Source organism: Arvicola amphibius, chromosome 1 (assembly GCF_903992535.2).
Source record: "Arvicola amphibius chromosome 1, mArvAmp1.2, whole genome shotgun sequence".
NCBI classification, from domain to species: domain Eukaryota; kingdom Metazoa; phylum Chordata; class Mammalia; order Rodentia; family Cricetidae; genus Arvicola; species Arvicola amphibius.
This window is the reverse complement of record NC_052047.1, coordinates 164,840,819-164,860,030: the sequence shown is the minus strand read 5'-3', so window position 1 is coordinate 164,860,030 and position 19,212 is coordinate 164,840,819. Positions and strand designations below refer to the sequence as shown.

General features: G+C 40.9%; 1 protein-coding gene across 1 annotated transcript in view; it reads left to right on the top strand.

The window, feature by feature from the left end:
• The window catches only part of C1H9orf135 (chromosome 1 C9orf135 homolog), a 94,664-nt gene extending 78,648 nt beyond the window's left edge, over positions 1–16,016 (top strand). The window contains exon 6 of the mRNA XM_038317774.1: positions 15,834–16,016. Within this exon, the coding sequence (XP_038173702.1) occupies positions 15,834–16,016 (183 nt within the window). The remainder of the gene's footprint in view (positions 1–15,833) is intronic.
• The last annotated feature ends 3,196 nt before the right edge of the window (positions 16,017–19,212 follow it).

Genomic DNA, 19,212 nt, shown 5'->3' with positions numbered 1-19,212 from the left:
TGATACCACCTTTACTGTATGTTTCTTTCTATCCTTTTTCTTATTGAAAATAACTCAATACATAAAAACAGAAAACATGCTAGCTTATCGATGGATATATTTAATACATATAGATACAATTATTACAAGAGAATTGTTAAAGACCTTACAGAAATGAGCAAAGAACATGTATAGGCAATCTATATGGTCAGAAATACAATTGACCAAATAAATATAGGTAAAAGATAAAATTTAAAAGAAATATGAGTTAAATTAAGTTTATTTGCTAATAAAATTGACAACATTTTTAAAAAATGATGAGGGAGGAAAAAAGGTGGAAGGAGACTGATACTTTTATTTGGTGTTAGGCAGGGGATACAATGTTTCATCTTCCTGGGAAGGAGTTTGCCAGTTTATATTTCTTTACTGTTTAACCCAGTAAGTCTTATTTAAGGAAATTTCATCAAATAAAAATAATTCAAAATAAGGATAAAATGTATAGTCACATACGTTAGTCAGTGTATTATTTATAATAGCAAAACTTGGAGAGTGCATAAGTATTTAGTATTGGGATACTGTTAATCCATTATAATCACTGTGCAGCTTTTACATTGTTCATGAATAGCACTTAATAAAACTTCACTGAAGCTTAAAAATTCACATAGATATTACATTTCATCAAAACTTCATAAAATATAGAGAAAATTAAAAACTTGGAGAAACTCCCAAAATGTTGACAAAATTGACCATCAAATATGAAATTTTAGTGATTTCTTTTAATCCTTATATATTTTTTAGAATTTTCCAATGCAGCAGGACTTATAATTTATGATAAGATGTACAGTGCCCATACACATGTGAAATCTTATTTTTAAAGGCTAATGAGATGACTGAGTAGCAAAGACTTCAGTCAGCAAGGCGGACAGCTTGAGCTCCCCCTAGAAGCCACATGGTGGGAAGGTGGAAGGAAAGAACTCAGACCCAAAAGTGTCCTTTGACCTCCACATGCATCATGCTACATGATTCCCCCTCCACAATAAACACAGGAGATGGCTTTAAAGCACAAGGAAACACATGATTTAAAAATGAATTTCAGGCTTATTTTCTTCTTTTTCATAAGATCTGGTTCTATCTTCAAAAACAATGAAGTTGTGAGTTCTAATGTCATGTCTGTTGTGTGATAAAATGCCAGTGAGAACCCTCGCGATAGCCCATCATTGTGGGGAAGCTACAGCAGCAGGAGCTTGAAGGAAGTCATACCATGCTACCTTGTTTATTTTTCTATTGCTGTGATAAGGCAGCATGCGAAGATGAAGTTTGTTTGGTTACAGAGGGTTAGAGTGCATGGCTGGAAGCGTGGCAGCAGGCAGGCTCAGCTGAGAAGTAGCTGAGAGCTTATATCATCTTGATCTACAAGTGTGAGACAGAGACAGACAGACAGAAAGAGAAATAGATGCATATAGAGAGGAGAGAGGGGGAGAAGAGAGAGACTGAGAATGGCAAGGATCCTTAGAAACCCCAAAAAACTGCTCCAAGTGACACACCTCCTCCAATAAGGCCACACCTCATAATCCTTCCCAAACAGTTCTGCTAACTGGTGACCAAATATTCAAAGCTATGAGCCTATGGGGGCCATTCTCATCCAAACCACCACACATACTTACAATCAAAGGCAGCCAGAAGCAAATGTTGCCATCATATCTGCCTGCTGCTTTTGCTCAGTCAACATCCCTTACCCTATTATGGTTCAGGGACCAGTCCGTAAAATGGTGCTGCACACATTTAAGGTGGATCTCTCATCTCAATTAACAGTCATTCCCTACAATCATGCCCGCATACCAACTTGATGTAGATGATTCTTCAGTAAGGCTGTTGTTACCAGCTATTTGGGTAACACAATTGGTCTTGAAAGGTTTAACGAAAAGAAAACCAACACAAAGTTGGGTGTGTAGGAAAGTGAAGGTAGATCTGGGAGAAGCTGGGAGTGGGAATATGATCAACATATGTTGTATAAAACTCAATTTGGAAAAAAATTTCCAAGACAATTATTCTAGGTTGTGTCAAGTTGATAGTGAAAACTACCCACCTGATTAAAACCTACAAACTGCGAATATAAAGAATGTGAACCATATTTGCGGAGCACGGAAGTGTTTAGCCATTCATGCTTTTCCCAATGTCAGAATTCTTCCTAGTATTTCTCATTTGCTTGCTTCCGTGGTAGCTGCACAACACGCAAGGGCAATTGTCTGACTTTAGCTGTTCATTCATTTCTACTTTGATGACAAAATAATTGATTTTGAGGCCCTATTTTAGCACTGTTTTTCATAACACATCAGTAAGTGTTTATGGTATTACATTGTGATTTTTTTTTAATTGTGACTCCTGATGATTAAAACACAGTGGAACAGCACGGAACTCTTACAGTGAAATCAGCAAGCACATGAACAAGTGCATGATTCACAAAATACTGACAAGGAAGGGAGGTTATGTTACCTTGTTAGAGATGTCATCATGCAGCCTTAGCATGAGTTGGTTCCCCTACTCATTCGGCCTATAACCTTTACATATGCAATTATTGAACAATTTTGAAAGCGTTTAGACTCATGTTATTTCAAATGTTTGTGAACTGAGACTTTATTTTTATACTGGTCTCTTGCATCAGCTCAACCCATATTTGTAGGGAAGAAAGTAGGAGATAAAGGAAATGCAGTTGGTGAAGAACCGAATCAGCATCCTTGGGGTGTGTAAGCAAAGGAATCCTTTCTGTTAGAGACTAACAACATGAAAATGGATTTGAACAGAGAGAGGACTTCTGTTTTGTGGAATAATTTGAGAAGTAACAGCATTGACTCTTCTTTGGAAGTCTAGTAGAATTCTTTGCTAAAACCACTTGGCCATGGATTTTCTTTGATTGGGAGACTTATTATTACTGCTTCTGTTTCACTAAGGGTTATAGGTCTGCTTGACTTGCTTATCTGATCTTAATTTAATTTTGGTAAGTGGTTTGTGTCAAAAATTATTCATTTCTTTTAGGTTTTCCAATCTGGGGGAGTACCGGTTTTTAAAGTATGTACTTATGACTGTATGTCCTCAGCGTGTTATGTCTTCCTTTCATCCCTAATTTTGTTAATCTGGATCTTTCTCTGCCTTCTGGTCACTTTAACTAAGGGTTTGTAAATCTTTTGATTTTTCTCCGAGAACCAACTCTTACTTTCAATGATTCTTTGTTTGTATGTTATTGATTTCAGCCCTGAGTTTGATTATTTCTTGCTATCTACTCCTTTGGGTGTGGTTTCTTCATTTTGTTCAAAAGCCTCTGTTTCCAACCTATGCATTGTGACCCCTTTTGGGGGGCGTCTTAGTTAGGGTTTGCTTATTGTAACCATTGATGTTGAGAGTTTTTAGTGAGCAATATTTATTGTGTGTTTCTCTTTTTTTGATGTGTGGGTCTAGGATTATTTATTCCTTGTGTTTTCTGGGATGTGGTTAAGGTTGATGTTTTCCTCCTAACACCTTCTGTAGGGCTGAATTTGTAGAAAGATGGTGCTTAAATTTGGTTTTATCATGGAATGTATTATTTTCTTGATCTATTGTGAATGATAGTTTTCCTGGGTATAGCATAGGTTGGCACCTGTGGTCTCTTTAGAGTTTGTGAAACACCTGTCGAAGCCCTTCTGGTTTCACAGTTTCCACTGAGAACTCAGCTGCTATTCCGATAATTCTGCCTTTACATGTTACTTGGTTTTTCTTCCCTTGCCTCTTTTAATATTTGTTCTTTTTTTCTTTATGTTTAGTGCTTTGATTATTATGTGTTGTGGAGAATTTCTTTTCTGGTCCAGTATATTTGGTGTTTCTGTATGTTTCTTGTACCTTGAGAGGCCTCTTCTTCTTTAGGTTAGGAAAATTTTATCCTATAATTTTGTTGAAAATATTTTCTGTGTCTTTGATCTGAGTTTCTTTGCTTACCTCTATTTATACTATTTTTAAATTTGGTCTTTTTGTAGTGTCTAGGATTTCCTCTATGGTTTATGTCTCTCTCTATATATATGTATATATGTATATATATATATATGTGTGTGTGTATACATATGACAATTATATAAAATTTGTCACATTGTCATATACATGTATATGTCATATGTCATACATGCATATGACATTGTGACAAATTATATATATGTATATATACATATATATATATAATTTTCTTTGATTGAGATATCCATTTCTTCTATCCTGTCTTCAATGGCTGAGATTCTCTCTTCAGTCTCATATTCTGTTGGTAAGACTTGCCTATGAGACTCCTGTTTAAGTTCCTAAATTTTTCATTTACAGATTTCACTCAGTTTTGTTTTTTTTATTTATTCTAATTCCATGTTTAGGTCTTGTACTGTTTTATCCATTTCCTTCCACGGTTTGTTTATTAGTTTCTTTTTTAAGGACATCCATCTAAAGGCTATTTTGAGTTCTTTGTCTTGTGCTTAAGCTATGCAATGCTCCGGGTCTGCTGTAGTAAGGTGCTGGGCTCTGGAGACGTATTGTCCCGCTGTTTTGTTTCACACTAGAGTCTAAGCATCTGGGTTTGGGGTGATTGTAATGCTAGGTGATTCTGGTCTTGTCTTTGTTGGGTGGGTGTTTTGTTCCTGTTGCCCTTTCTGGTTCTTAGCGGAATGCAGTGGCTATGTGTTGCCTGGCAGGAAAATCTTAGGGTATCCTGCCCAGTGTAGTCACTAGAGGTTCTGGATAAAATGTGGTTTTAGGTACTGGGAGCTGACACTTAGAAATGGGAATGAACTGGGAGTTGTGAGGGAACTGAATTTGGAGGAGAGGAGGGATAAGGGAAGATCAGCAATTAGCCCATGCGTTTCCCTCCAAGTTCTCCAACTCTTAAATTCAGTTTTTGATATGATTTGACTCTGTATCATTGACCTTGTTCCATTATAAAAGAATTTAATTTATGATCAAGTAAACTTTTGGATTAACAACTTTGGCAGGCATTTCATTCTGTCAATTTTGACACTGGATAATGTTTTCATTCGCCATGCATCTGGTGAGTCACTAGTGTTGCATGATGGTATCATAGGAAAGCCCAGTTCTGAAGAGCCACAGTGTTTCCGTAGGAAGGTGGCACCACCGTCCTGGTTGTCACTTTTCTCCTAGGTAGTCAGGGGCCACACCCCTTTTCCTCTAGGCAAGGCCACAATGCCCAGTTCTGCTTCAGAGAATCTAGGACTGGAAGGGGTTTTACTCTCTTCTTTCCAACTGTTTGATTTCTGCAGAAAACACATGTGTCTTTTATAAAGGAGAAAAATATTTTAAAATGGAGATCTTCAGGCTTCAAATTAACACTTGATATATTATGTCATTTGGCTGTAAATACAACTCATTACCAAAGAAAGATGCCATCATATAACACAGATTAAGGACTAAGAAAAGAGACATGTGTGTTTCATGTGATTGCAATGCTAGGACTAATGTCAGTGGCTGGTGTTCCATAGGCTGCTGTGAGTGTTACTGCCTGGAGCCTAAATGCTCTGATGTTCCTTTAAAAAGTTGGTTTATCTTTTTGAGTGTTTGTTCACATAACTCTTCCTATTTTTCCCTAATCAAAACCTTATTAAGTTGGCTACATTTGTTAATTGTGTAGCAATTTCTATTTGTAATCACAGCCTCAGCTCCTTTATACCTTTTGTGAAATTTCCTTGTGGTTGAGTGTCTAGAATTACACAAATGAGTTTTTCCTTTATAATTTGTATTCAGTAGAAAAGAGATAGTCAATTCTACTTAAATATATAATAAAATGCATCCCACTAGTTGCATATTTAATTATTGTTATATCAACTGATAATCATTATTTCTAATATAGACATTGAGAGGAATTGTCATCCAGTAGGAATCAACTCACTGAAGTTAAGTGAAGAAATAAGTAAGGTCTGTCACCAGTGTCACCTAGAGTCACCCAGGGTAGATAGGGCAGATTCCTTCTCATTTCCTCCCATGACAATAGGGTCTTAATTCAGGTGCATAGGAGTCATAGAGTTTTTATACATAATGTATACTAAAAATAACAAAAAAAATCCTTACAGGCAAACTATAACAATATATACTTTGGTTTTGTCCAATGTGACATTCACATCAGTATGCTTGCTGCTTCAAATGCCCTTTAAGAGTAATGAAGTTCCCCAAATGAGTGTACTTCAAGCATACAAGGGAAGGATAGCCTTTGCTGTTCTAATGCCAGGTGGGTGGTGGCTGTCATTACAGTGCACACACGGGTAGTCCACAGTGACTGATTTGGCCAGGAAAGAACCCATTATACATGTTTACAGACGAGCTAGGTGGACGGATGGAGACTGCTTTCAAATTAGAGTACAAAATTAGGCAGCTAACAATGTCTCAGAAGCCTGGTCTTCAACTGAAAGTGACCTTGAAAAATAAAACTACCAAATAAAAAAGGGACCAAGGAAAGAGTGAAATCAGTAAAAATAGACCCTTAGAATGGCCTGCTGGAAGGTTTGAAAAACTTGGCTGAGGCTTAGGTTGACACTGACTAAGAAAGAGCAGAGTCAATTTGTCAGGGAGGAATGATGCAGGGGGTAACAGTATACAGGGGTCCCCACGTTACTTCTGGGAGAGTCAGTCGTGGTTTCTTCTTAGAATATAGGTGACTGAATTGTGCTCCTTTATCCTAAAGAATAAAAATGTAGCACCCAGGAAGCATGGGGTGTGGGGGAGGGATGGGCTTGGGCCAACCCATTATGTAAGATACTATGAATAGTGTGTGTTAGCCTATATGACAAAACCTGTCGCTTGTCTTTCTTGTAAGTGGAGATCAGTTGGGAAACGTACTCACTAAGAAGACTATTGTAACATCCTAGGCTGTCTTGCCATGATCCATAAAACAGAAAGAAGGAAACAGAACAAAGGGATGGGAAAGAAGAAACCTCCTCAGCCAGTTTTCCCCAGGCTAGGCTTCTGTATGCTCTCCCTGCAGGTCGGGGGTTTCCAACATATAACTGGGCTATTTAGCCCTCAGCATCCCTTTCTTCTCTGCCTTTTATCAGCATGGTTTTTTTTAATTCCCTTAATCCTTTCCTAAGCAGCATATGCTAGGGTGACTAGAAATTGATCCATCCTACTGTATTTTGTTAGGGTCTTGCTCTGTTGCTTCTTTCAAAGTTAGTGTTATTGGCATCCACTGAATCTTCAACCTCTCTGGTCCTCGTAGATCTACAACACTCTCCTCGCTGCTCCTCTCCTGTCTTCCATGGCTTCTCTTTTGATTCAGTCATGGGCACTGCTGATAGTTGGGCTCCAGAACACTGCTCCTCCAGTGTTACCCAACCTCAGAGAATTCATCTGCCCCATTAGCTCTGCACCCATCATTCTGGGTGTACAGTTTTTAATGATATAATTTAAATCTCACAAGAACATTTCAAAAATACATATAATTTCCGTTAGAGTCAGCAGCTGTTTATCCTCTGAAGATGGGCAACTAAACCACACTCCTTTGTTCTACATCAATCAGCATGCAAGCCAGAACAAGGACACGCAGCTTCAGTACAGTTTTCCACCGCAGGGAAATTCGTGGAGTACAATTATGTAATCCACAGTCCACAACAGATACCATCCATGGTCCCTGGAATGTTCTCTACAGCTATTTTCTCCCTGTCGATGATCACTGCTGTGTGTAGGGCACTGACTTCTCTCCAGGCCATCTGTCCCATCACGCCGTCTTCCAAGTAAACATTTCGTACTGATGCCATCTCAAATTAGCAATGTCTAAAGTGTGACTCATAATTTCCTCACAAAAGAAGTCCTCTGCCATATCCGTGTCTTATTTCTTTTAATGGTGTTACAAATCTCCCTGTTATGCGGATTTGATGCCATGAATCATCTTTGATTCTTTGTACCCAATTAGCCATGAAGATGTTCTAAGCTCTTTCTGTGAAATGTCCCTTCTCTATATTCTGCAGGAGCCTCTGTGCATTAATGCTTATTACATCCATATGAAGCACATACTTTCCAGTTATTCTTATCTATAAAGAGCTCAGAAAGATCTTTCCATTACTAGTCCTGCCTCAGAGAAAGAGGTGGAAATCCTGGTCTGGATAGCACTGAATACTGGGCCTGCCAACAATCTGTACTAATTCAAATGTCTGTTCCTACATAGAACTCTAAACACTCTTCCCACACCCACTAAGGAAACAGTAGACAAGGATTTTAGTATATGCTGAACATATGAGAACTGTCTGCAGCTCGCGTTTGAAGAGGAAGTGGGTCTAACTGGTAGCTAGCCTTCTTTCCAAATCTATTGCAGTGGGAAACAATGCCTCTCTCCAGATCAAACCTCCTTTTGATGCCACAACTTAGTTACTATAAGGAGTAGTCAATCTAAATCACCCCCTCTCCCCATTTCTCCTTTTCTTTCTTTGCCTTTTCCCTCTTCTGCATCCACTTGAAATTTTTGTAAAGACAGGATCTCACACTGTAGCCCTGGTTGACCTGAAGTCAAGGCAGTTCTTGTGCCTTAGCTTACAAATTATGGGTATTACAGAAGGAAGCCACTGTGCCCAGCTCATGGGTATCACAGGAGTCAGTCACTGTGCCCAGTTCATGGATATTATAGAGGTGAGCTGCTGGTATAGGCGGTCCTTCTGTTTATGTGCTGCTTTCATTGGTTAATGTATAAAGAAACTGCCTTGGTCTAGTTGATAGGGTGAAACTTAGGTAGGCAGAGAAGACAGAACTGAATGCTGGGAGGAAGAAAGTGGAGTGAGGAGAGATGCCATGGAGCCACCAGAGACAGACATGCCAGATCTTTCCCGGTAGGTCACTGCCACATGGTGATACACAGATTAATATAAATGGGTTAAATTAAGATGTTAGAGTTAGCCAATAAGAAGTTAGAGCTAATGGGCCAACCAGTAATTGAATGAATACAGTTTCTGTGCGGTTATTTCAGGTGTAAGCTAGCCAGCGGCACTCCTTCTGAAACAAGCAGTTGTGCCCAGCTCAATCTTGAAAATACTCTCACTTTCTCGAAGATCATTTCCCATGCCCTGTGTGCAGTGAAGAACTAAAAAATCAGAACCAAGACTACTATCCTGTCAAAGTCTTTGTTCTAAGGTTGGCCTGTCTTGCATCTGGGAACTTGGTTTTCAGGATCACAATTTTCTTATCAGAATGGCTCCGGGTGCCAAAGTTAATCACGCAACACACATGGTCTATGCCAAACACCTGTTTTTCTTCTGGAAGTATAAAATTTTGGTGCATGCAGACTGGGATTGGATGTGACCAGTGCCCAATAAAAACCCTGGTCTTGCATTTCTAATAAGCTTCCTCTGTAGAGAGGCTTTACCCCTTGTCTGGGATAACAGTTCAGGGATCTGCACCTGGTATCCTCTGGGCTTTGTCCCATGCACCTGTTCTCAATGCTCATTTTGCTTTATATCCTTCTGAGATAATAAATCACAGTTATGTGCAGATACACAACTGTGAGTCTTCCTGGAAAAGCATCAGACTCAAGGGCCACTGGAGGTTCCTGATCCAGCTTAATCTTGTCCATAAAAAAGAGGAGAGAAAGAAGCGTATTAAAAATGACTGTAATCTATGCTCCAACCCACATGGATGATTGCCTTTTGCTTAGAACCTGAGTCTGCTTCCTACTTCCTACCATGGAATCTGGGTGAACTGTGCCTCCGTTGGAAATGGTGCTGCTTGGCTTTGGAGGCTGGAAGATGAAAAGGATTGTACATTCCTCATGATCCACTATGTGCTGTGTTCATTCTCAGAACTTTGGTCACCACTGAGGAAGCACAAGCAAGCACACAGAAAGGGCCCGTGTGGTCATTCCAGCCAGGAGCCTGCAGCAGATAGATCCCAGTGGAAACCTGCGACCAACTACAGTGAGAAAACATTCCCAGGCCCTGACCCTCAAGGCACCCTCAGTTTTCAGGTCATCCCTGTTTGATGCCCTAGACATTGTATTAAGAGGTGCTGTCTTTGCTGCAGCTTACCTGAATTCCTGACCCAAAGAATCTAGAAGTGTTGTAGGTGTTGGACAATGGCCACTGTGTTATGCAACCAGGGCTGGTAATGTTCCTTAAGGGACATCTAAGGACATCTAACTAGAGAGAGAGGTACATGCTTAGCATCAAGATCCCAGAGAAGGCCGGGCGGTGGTGGCACATGCCTTTAATCCCAGCCCTCGGGAGGCAGAGGCAGGTGGAACTTTGTGAGTTCGAGGCCAGCCTGGTCTACAAGAGCTAGTTCCAGGACAGGCTCCAAAGCTACAGAGAAACCCTGTCTCAGAAAAAAAAAAAAGATCCCAGAGAAGAGTGGCGTTTACATGTGGTGTTCTCTATCAGGGTCTGTATCTGGCAGGTACTCTGGCTTACCTTGTGCTCTTTCCTTGTTGTCATTAGTGGCTAATGTAGATCAGTGTGGAAATTTGCCACCTTTCTAATCTTGGAGATGGCTTGACCCCCTTCCCATGCTCATGTGTACTGTAGATGCCTCAGACGCCTCTGTGACTCACGTCTGTCTCTACTCCAGTGCTCAGCTCTGCTGTCTTCATCAATCCCCCCTTCTCAGTTATTTCCAGCTCTTGGCCTCACCACGATACCCAAAGTGGCCCCAGATGGGCGACTCTTAGAGCTCCTTTCTGCCTGGTTAGCCAAAGGAAGTGAAGGCAGTGTGAGAGGTCACCAATTTTAAGAATTCCCAACTGGGTTGGGGCCAGGAGACCTCTATGTTTTTCCGTTTTTATTATAATTTCTCTACTACACTTCTTTTGTCCAGAGCAAAGGAACCCTTCATGGTTAAAGAGCAGGCAGGAATGGGGGAAAAAAACAGACTTTTTCTGCTGTCCTGACTTTCTTCTCTTTCAGGTTTTCTTCCTTAGGTTCCTTGGACTCTATCTTCTCTCCTCAACTCTTCTGTAAGCCATTGAAGTAAAGGATGTTTTCTGTATATATTTAAGGAAGCCCCATGTTCATTTACAACAAGGCTAATATCTTGCTGGGGGAAAAAATCTTGTTTTGCATGCTGCAAGCCAGCATTGCTTTGTTCTTTGACTGGTATTGCTCTGAAACGCAAATGAATGGTTCCATACACTGAGGGGAAACACATTAATGATGTTTAAATCATCTCCCCCTGTTTATTGATCTGCGGGTGCTCCAGATTGCTTGCTTGTTCAGGACTCTTACTACCCCAGCTTTGCCTTTGCATTTGAGCTGCAGTCACCGTGGGTTATCTGCATTTTTTATGTTCCATCTCAAGGCTTTTGTATTATACTTTGAAAGGGCTCCCCAATTTACTACTCATTAAGGAATTTAATCTTCCCAGTTCCCGATCATTTGCTTTTGTTCCTGAATGCCTGTGTTGTTGTTGTTCACCTGTTCTGTGTTTGGATCTTTCTGACTCCCAGGCATCTCCCTGGTCACCGGTTCATCCACCGTTTGCCTTCACTCCCATTTTCTAGTGTGTGCTCTCTTGTCATGGTTCTGACTCATTTCCTTGGTCCAAGGGCCTCAGTGTTCTCATAATGCATGAGAAATTGTGTCAAGATGCTTTTAGCAAGATGTACAAAATCTCGCTTAAACTGAATCAGGCAGTGAAGGCAATCAATTGGCTCAAATTTTTGAAACATTTGAAAGGATCAATACAGCAATGTGTCCTGTTTCCTGCAGACTCTCCGATGTGTTCGTTACAAGTGTTGGCTTCTGGGGCTGGAGAGACTCTGAGTTTAATCCCCAGTACTGAAAGTAAATAAAAAGAAAACCAACTTGATCTCATGATATACTGGCTGGAGGGAAGCATCCAGTCAGAATCTGGTCTTCAAGCTTCCCCATTCGGGTTGGCAAGGTCCCTAATGATTTGTTCTGATCTTTGAAGACCTGCTGACTTGAGAATGGGGTGAAAACACACCAGTTTTCTTAGGAAAACTAGACTCTGCCCTACTTCTGGACTGAGACCGTCCTGTTTCACCGTTACCTCCGCGCTGGGAAAGGGAACTCGCAAGAGCTGGGGTGAGCTCTCAGTATTTTGTGGGAAAGATTGAGCTTTCCTTAAGTTCTCTTTAGTTTTCGGACCTTGCTCTGGTCACTTGAAATGGGCAACAACAGGGGTAATTATGCCACGGAAGCTGGCTACTGTTACACACACACACACACACACACACACACACACACACACACACACACACTGGGTCATTTGTGCAACTGGCAGGCATGTTGGACTGCATGTAAACAGGCAGCCATCGTTTTAATGGGTGTCTCTAACTTTGGAATCCCACACATCATTGCACTTGTTGATTTTAAACAATGGTTCTACTGAGATATAGTTCACACGCCACCGAACTCCTGCCCTTTGAGCGTTTGGCTTGTTTCACTTTGAGGAATGCTTTCACTCATGCCATAGCGTTCATCAGTGTTTTATTTCTCTTGGTACTGAGCAATATCTGTTTTCCCTCCGTCAAGAGATGCCATGTGAGTTACTGACACCCAGTTCCAACCACAGTTCTTCTTTTATTAAGAATTTTTAAAAATAAATCTTTTCACATTTTACATAGTTATCCCTGTTCCCACTCCCTCCTCTCCTACTCCATCCCACCCTCAGAAAGGGTCAGACTTCCCATGAGGAGTCAACAAAGCCTGACATTTCACTTGGAGGTAAAACCAAGGCCCTCTCTCTATGTCTAGGCTGAGCAAGGTATTCCTCCAAAAAGAATGTGCTCCTAGACGCCAGTTCAAGCACTAGGGATAAATCCTGGTCCCACTGCTAGTGGCCCCACAGGCTGCCCAAGCCTCACAACTGTCCCCCACATTCAGTGGGCCTAGTTTGGTCCTATGTTTACCCCACTACCAGTCCAGAGTCAGTGAACTTTCACTAGTTCAGGTCAGGTGCTTTTGTGGGTATCACCATCATGGTCCTGACCCCTTTGCTCATATTATTGCTCCTCTCTCTCTTGGGCTGGTCTCAACTGAAGAATGGATAAAGAAAATGTGATACATTTTATAAAATGAAGTACTACTCAGCGGTTAAAAAAAAACAATGACATCTTGTAATTTGCATGCAATAGATGGTACTAGAAAAGAACATCCTGAGGTAACCCAGAACCAGATAGACAAACATGGTATGTACTCACTCATAGTGGATATTAGGCGTAAAACAAAGGATAACCAGCCTATAGTCTACAATCCCAGAGAAGCTAGGTAACAAGGAGAACCCTAAGAAAGACATACATGGATTCCCCCTGAGAAGGAGAAACAGAAAAGACCTCCTGAGAAAATTATGTAGGGGGAGAAGGGAGTGTGAAGGGGGGAGGGGATAAGGGACGGGAGGAGGAGAACATGAGGGAACGGGATGCTCAAGGGGAAAGTGCAGTGAGGGAGAGAAAGGAAAGAGAAATTTTGATTGAGGGAGCCATTAAAAGACTAGCGAGAAACATGGCACCAGAAATCCCAGGAATCCACAAGGATGACCCCAGCGAAGACTCTAAGCAACAGTGGAGAGGACGCCTAAAATGGCCTTCCCTGTAATCAGATTGATGACTCCCTTAATTGTCATCATCAACCAGCAACTGATGGAAGCAGATGCAGAGATCTACAGCGAAGCACTGGGCCGAGCTACCAACTACAGTTCTTAAATCCATTCTTTCGATCACCAAATGCAACAACCCAGAGAGAAAGCCCTGCACCTCACTTGGGCTAAACAATAGAGCTGTCCCCGGTTGGTGGTGTGAATGCGGGTGAGCTAGACCAAGGGTGTGAGAATAGGAGAACTGGCCCTCTTCCTGGCTGTCTGCTGCATTGAGTGAGCTAGCCAAGGCAGTGCTGAAAAGCTCTTCCCGGTGGTGGCAATGAGGGAAAGCTAGCAGCTGACTAACCCAGCTACCACCCCGGCCCAGAACCAGGTAGCCCACCCCCAACCCACCTCATCTGTGAACTGTTAGAGCACTCAAAGGAGCTGGGCCTGCCAGAGCCAAAGCTACAGGATCTCCATGACACAAAGCAACAACAGGATATCCAATAGCAGTCCCAGTGAGGACCCATTGTCTTTAGTGCAGCAGAAACCAAAGGCCTTGAAACAGACCCATGAGTCATTTCAATGAACACTTGCAAGTAAAGGTATATGGACTAAAGAGTTTACTGTGTGACTCACTGGGACACACTACAGCTTCCATGCCAAGATTTGTTGTTGTTGTTGTTGTTGTTGTTGTTGTTTTCACTTTTAAACTTTGTTTTGGGGGTAGGCTGCAAGGTCAGAGGGCAGAAGCAAGGGTGACAGAGAGATGAGAGGAATTGGGATGTATGACATGAAATTCACAAAGAATCAATAAAAAGTTTTTTTAAAAATCCAGTATTTTCTATCTCTAGTCTTTTAATGCTTATACTGCTAGAATTATTTCTCTAAGATATAGCACTCCGACTTACCAGTTACCTCAGAAAAATATGTCGCCCTCTCTGCCTATGAGATGGACACACAGTCCTTGCGTTTGAAACTTTCTTTAGTTTGATCCCAGTAAGGAGAGGAATGAGAAGATTCTGCTTCCTCTGAATGGACAGTTTGGGCCAATAATACAAAATGCCACTTAAAGTACTTGTATGTGACTGATGGACCATGTATCCTTCCATCCCTCCAATTAGCCTTCAATCCATCCATCCATCCATCCATCCATCCATCCATCCATCCATCCAACCAACCAACCAACAGGAAAGACCCTCCACCCTGAGAATAGCATCCAGTGGCAAAAGCCAAAGTCAAAACCATGTAGAACAGCATCATGGATATATCGTATGGCTCTATGATGTCATAGTTTATGCTTTTGGAAAAACACTGGGTCTTGAGTCAGACAGATCTGGTTTGTAACCAGTCTCATCCGCTTAGCACTGGCTTCCTTTACCCTCTCTCCTGGGGCTTTAAGAAAGTCTTTATTTATGTGTAAAATGGGAGTAAGAATCAAACCCCAGTATCCCATTATTGGATCAGAAGACATCCACTCTAACGTACTGTGTTCAGTCTGATACAAGGCACTCAACAGATAAGTGGACACTGCAGTTGAACATATGGTTAAAATGTCAATATAAAAAGAAATCTAAGGTGAGAGTATCTTTGGTGTTCTTTAATTGTTTCCTAGCTTGAGTGGTTCCATTTTCATCTTGCTCTGGTGGTTTATAATTAGAACTGATTTAAAGCTGAGGTCAGGTGATCAGTTCTTATCAGGCTTTATGTTGTGGATCTGTCATCACTCCTGGTATGGTCAGGGAGAACCAGTGCTTTCTTGGAAAATGGTCAACGATAGCATCATATTTTATCACTAGAAATATTTTTAATGAAGTGGCCTAAAGATAAGCTTCTTAAACTATATTGGGCTGTTTTGAGTCAAATTTCTCATAGGAATAAACCTTGGAGATTGGCATTTACCATTACGGGAAGCATGATTTAATAATTATTAAAGACTTAACACAAGATACTGTTCTTCAGAATAATCCTGACTTGTCAATAAAAGATATTGAAAGTAGTTAATCCTAATTACTTTTGTTTTCTTTAGATTATCATAATGCTTAAATTGGCTTCCATGCTTGTACTTAGTTTAGAGAATTTGTACATGCATAGCAAGGTCCATTTTCAGTCTTATAAACCAAGCTACTGTGAGCTAGTTCTTTCAGGGTTTGAACCTCTTATAATTGCCTACCCAGTGTTTGGTTGTTCTTCATTGAGACATTTGGTAAAACCAAATTAATCAGCAGTTGAAAAATCACCTTTAATCACGAGAACCAATTTTTGGAACTTGATCCCTTGAACGTACGATTCAGCCACTGAATGTCATTTCTTTTTCCTCTTTGTAGCCTTGCCCGCCTCAAGATGAGTACTCCACGGTCTACAGGAAGTGCCGTTCACAGTTCACAGACCTAAATGGCTCCAAAAGATTTGGCATCAACACGTGGCATGATGAGAGTGGGATTTATGCCAATTCAGAGGCAAAACAAAAACTCTATTCATTGGTTGACAATCCTATTGTCCCACGTTAAAAGGCAATATATATGCCATCAGCCTCTCAGGTTAATGAAAAATAACAAATGTAGCAGCTAATAATCTCCTTTAATAAACACAAAGTCTTTTGATCTAAGGAAACGTTTGTATTCATATTCTCACGAGCAACCCTATATTTCCCCAAATTTAGTATGTGTACCACTAAAGTGAGGTACACTATTTTAGAATATATTTTTGACTGCTTTCTTTGTTGTATGGACTATGCATTTCTTTCATTGCTATAAAAATGGTTAAACCTAGAACTTGTGATTGTTTAGCATGTAGCTAATTTTAATTACATTTATTTATTACTTTTATTTATGTTTTGTTTTTATACCTCTACCACAGTTTTCCCTCTCCTCCTCCCTTCCCAGTTCCTCTCCCTACCTCCATCCTCCCCATCTTCACTTCTTCCTGTTTATCTTCATAAAGGGACTCTCCCATAAATATCAGCCAGCATGGTATATCACCTTGCAGTGAGACGAGGCACCTCCTCTCCTATTAAGGCTGAAGGAAACAATCTGGTAGGATGAATGGATCCCAAAAGTAGGTAACGGAGTCACAGACAGCCCCCTTGCTCCCACAGTTAGGAGTCCTATAGGAAGACCAAGCTACACAACTGTAACATACATCCAGAGGGCTTAGGTCAGTCTCATGCAGGCTCCCTGGTTGTCAGTTCTGTCTCTGTGAGCTCTGTAAGCCCGGATTAGTTGATTTGGTGGGTTTGAGAGCACTCTGGCTGTGACATCTGTCACCCCATTTATCGCCAGAGTTTATTCAGCTGATCTGGCTAGCTAGGAATGTGTCCCCTTCCTCCCTTACCGTTACATGTGTGCATCCCTCCTGAAGCTGCAAACTCTATCAAAGAGGATAAAGAGGAGGACAGGTCTTGTCAAGGGTGGACACATAGGTGCTCTCCCCCACTAGAACCTCCAAACAAACTATTTTTTTTAAGTGAGCCAATTTTATTTTATATTGGTGGTTCTGAAGATTGCATGCAGGGCCTTGCACATGCTAGGAAAATAGTCTACTACTGAGAGTCATTCCTAACCAGTTTCTTCCCACTTACAAAACTGTAGTGAAAACACAGTAGTTATTGATATTTTTGCCATGTAATATGTTTCAATACAAGTATACTATGTTCAGCCCTGTGTGGCAATACATGCCGATGGTTTTGGCACTCAGGGGACTGAAGCACAAGGATCCAGTATTGAAGGTCAGGCTAGGCTACATAGCAAGTCCTTGTCTCAAAAAGCCAAAACCAAAACAAACCAATGAAACAAACAATACCAAAAATCAAATATATAATGTATAATATTCAAGTTGAATAACTTGTTTTCTTCAAAGATTTATCATTTACCTGACTGTGTTATAGAACACTGAAGCAGGCTCCTCCCTTCTAACTGGTCTTATTTTCTGTTCTTTGTCTGTCCCACTTCTCAGCCCCCTCCTAGCCAGGTGACCACTATTCTCATCTCCACCTTAAAGATAAGTTTTAAGTGTGTAAAAATTTAGGTTAAAGACAGAGAGTTAAAATTTGTACAGCACTGATCCTACAGTGATGTTGTGTGTGTGTGTGTGTGTGTGTGTGTGTGTGTGTGTGTGTGTAACCCACAGGCTTTCATTCTTCCATGGTAGCTCATTGCGCCCCCATTTACTCAAGGTAAAATCTTTTTGAGTCTGTAAGATAGAAGGGATCAGACAGTGAGACCTTTGGAGGTGGTTGGGAAATCCAATCAGGTAAGATTCAATTAAAAGAAATCTTAGGACTATCTTGACCTACCTTCCCATAGATGAGGTCCTTTATAGTACCAGCAACCTGGGGCTGCAGGACAAAGTGGCTCACACAATAGAAGTACTTTTTTTCTTTTCAGTTTTAGAGGCTGAAAAAGCCTCAAATCAAGTTTCTGACAGGCTTTGTTTACAAGGGCTCATTCTTGGTGTTCTCTTATGTGGAAGAAGGATGGGCTTGCTCTCTTCTTACAAGACCACATATAGTTGGGATAGATTCTACCCTTATAACCTCATTTAACCATTATTACCTCCTAAAGACTATATCTCCCCAACAGTCATGCTTGAAGCTTAGGGTTCTGCATACAAATTTGGGCAGGGCATAGAATAGCACACAACTGTTGGTCAGGGTTCATATTCTGTATTCTAGCTGATGTTTTAGGTAAATTTGAATTTTTATTTCCTCTGAGGATGGGTTTATTTTGTCAACTTGGCTTTCATTTCCCCTCGCTATTTTATTACTTTATTTTTTTGGTCATGTATGTATGTGGGGGGCGTACATGTATGTTTGTGTGTATTGGACAGTTTATGTGCACATGAGTGAAGGTTCTTGTGGAGGTCAGAATCATCAGAGTTCCTGGAGCTGAAGTTATAGGCACTTATGAGCCACCTGAAGTGGGTGCTGTGAATTGAACTGGGATCCTCTGCAGGAGCAGAATATGCTCTAAAAGCTGATACACAGATTAATAGAAATGGGTTAAATTAAGATGTAAGAGTTAGCCAGTAAGAAGCTAGAGCTAATAGGCCAAACAGTCATTTAATTAATATAGTTTCTGGTTATTTTGGGGCTGAGCAGCTGGAAACAAACAAGCAGTCCACCTACTATAAACATGTAATTTATAAATGTGTACATTATGCATTAATAAAATATCAAAACAGAAATTAAGCTCTCAGTATGGGTGGAGCTTGTGATGGAGCATGAGCTAGTCACATGTGACCATGAGGCCGTTGCTGTGTTAGGCAGGTCAAAGAGTCATGTGAAGGACATGGAGGCCCTTTACTGGCTCAACCTGTGATATAGTCAGTGAGGACCAATCGTAGTGGGGATGACCTCAGCCTTTATCTGATTGCTACCATAATTCCTATAGAACTAATGTAGGGAGCACGGTGACACTCGCCTTCTCTAGTCGCTCTTCCTCCCAGGAGCTTTTGCCCACATGTTTTATGCTTTAGGTACTTTTCTATTGCTGTGATAAAATACGTGAAACTTAGAAAGTAGTGAATTTGGGCCTCATAGTTCTAGAAGGTTAGAGTCCATGACCATCATGGTAGGGAATCTGACAACAGGCTTAGTACTGGAGGAGTAGATGAGGGCTCTCATCTTGATCCACAAGCAGGCAGAGAAAGCACATTAGGAATGGCATCAACTTGTGAAACTTCAAGGACTGCCACCAATGACACATC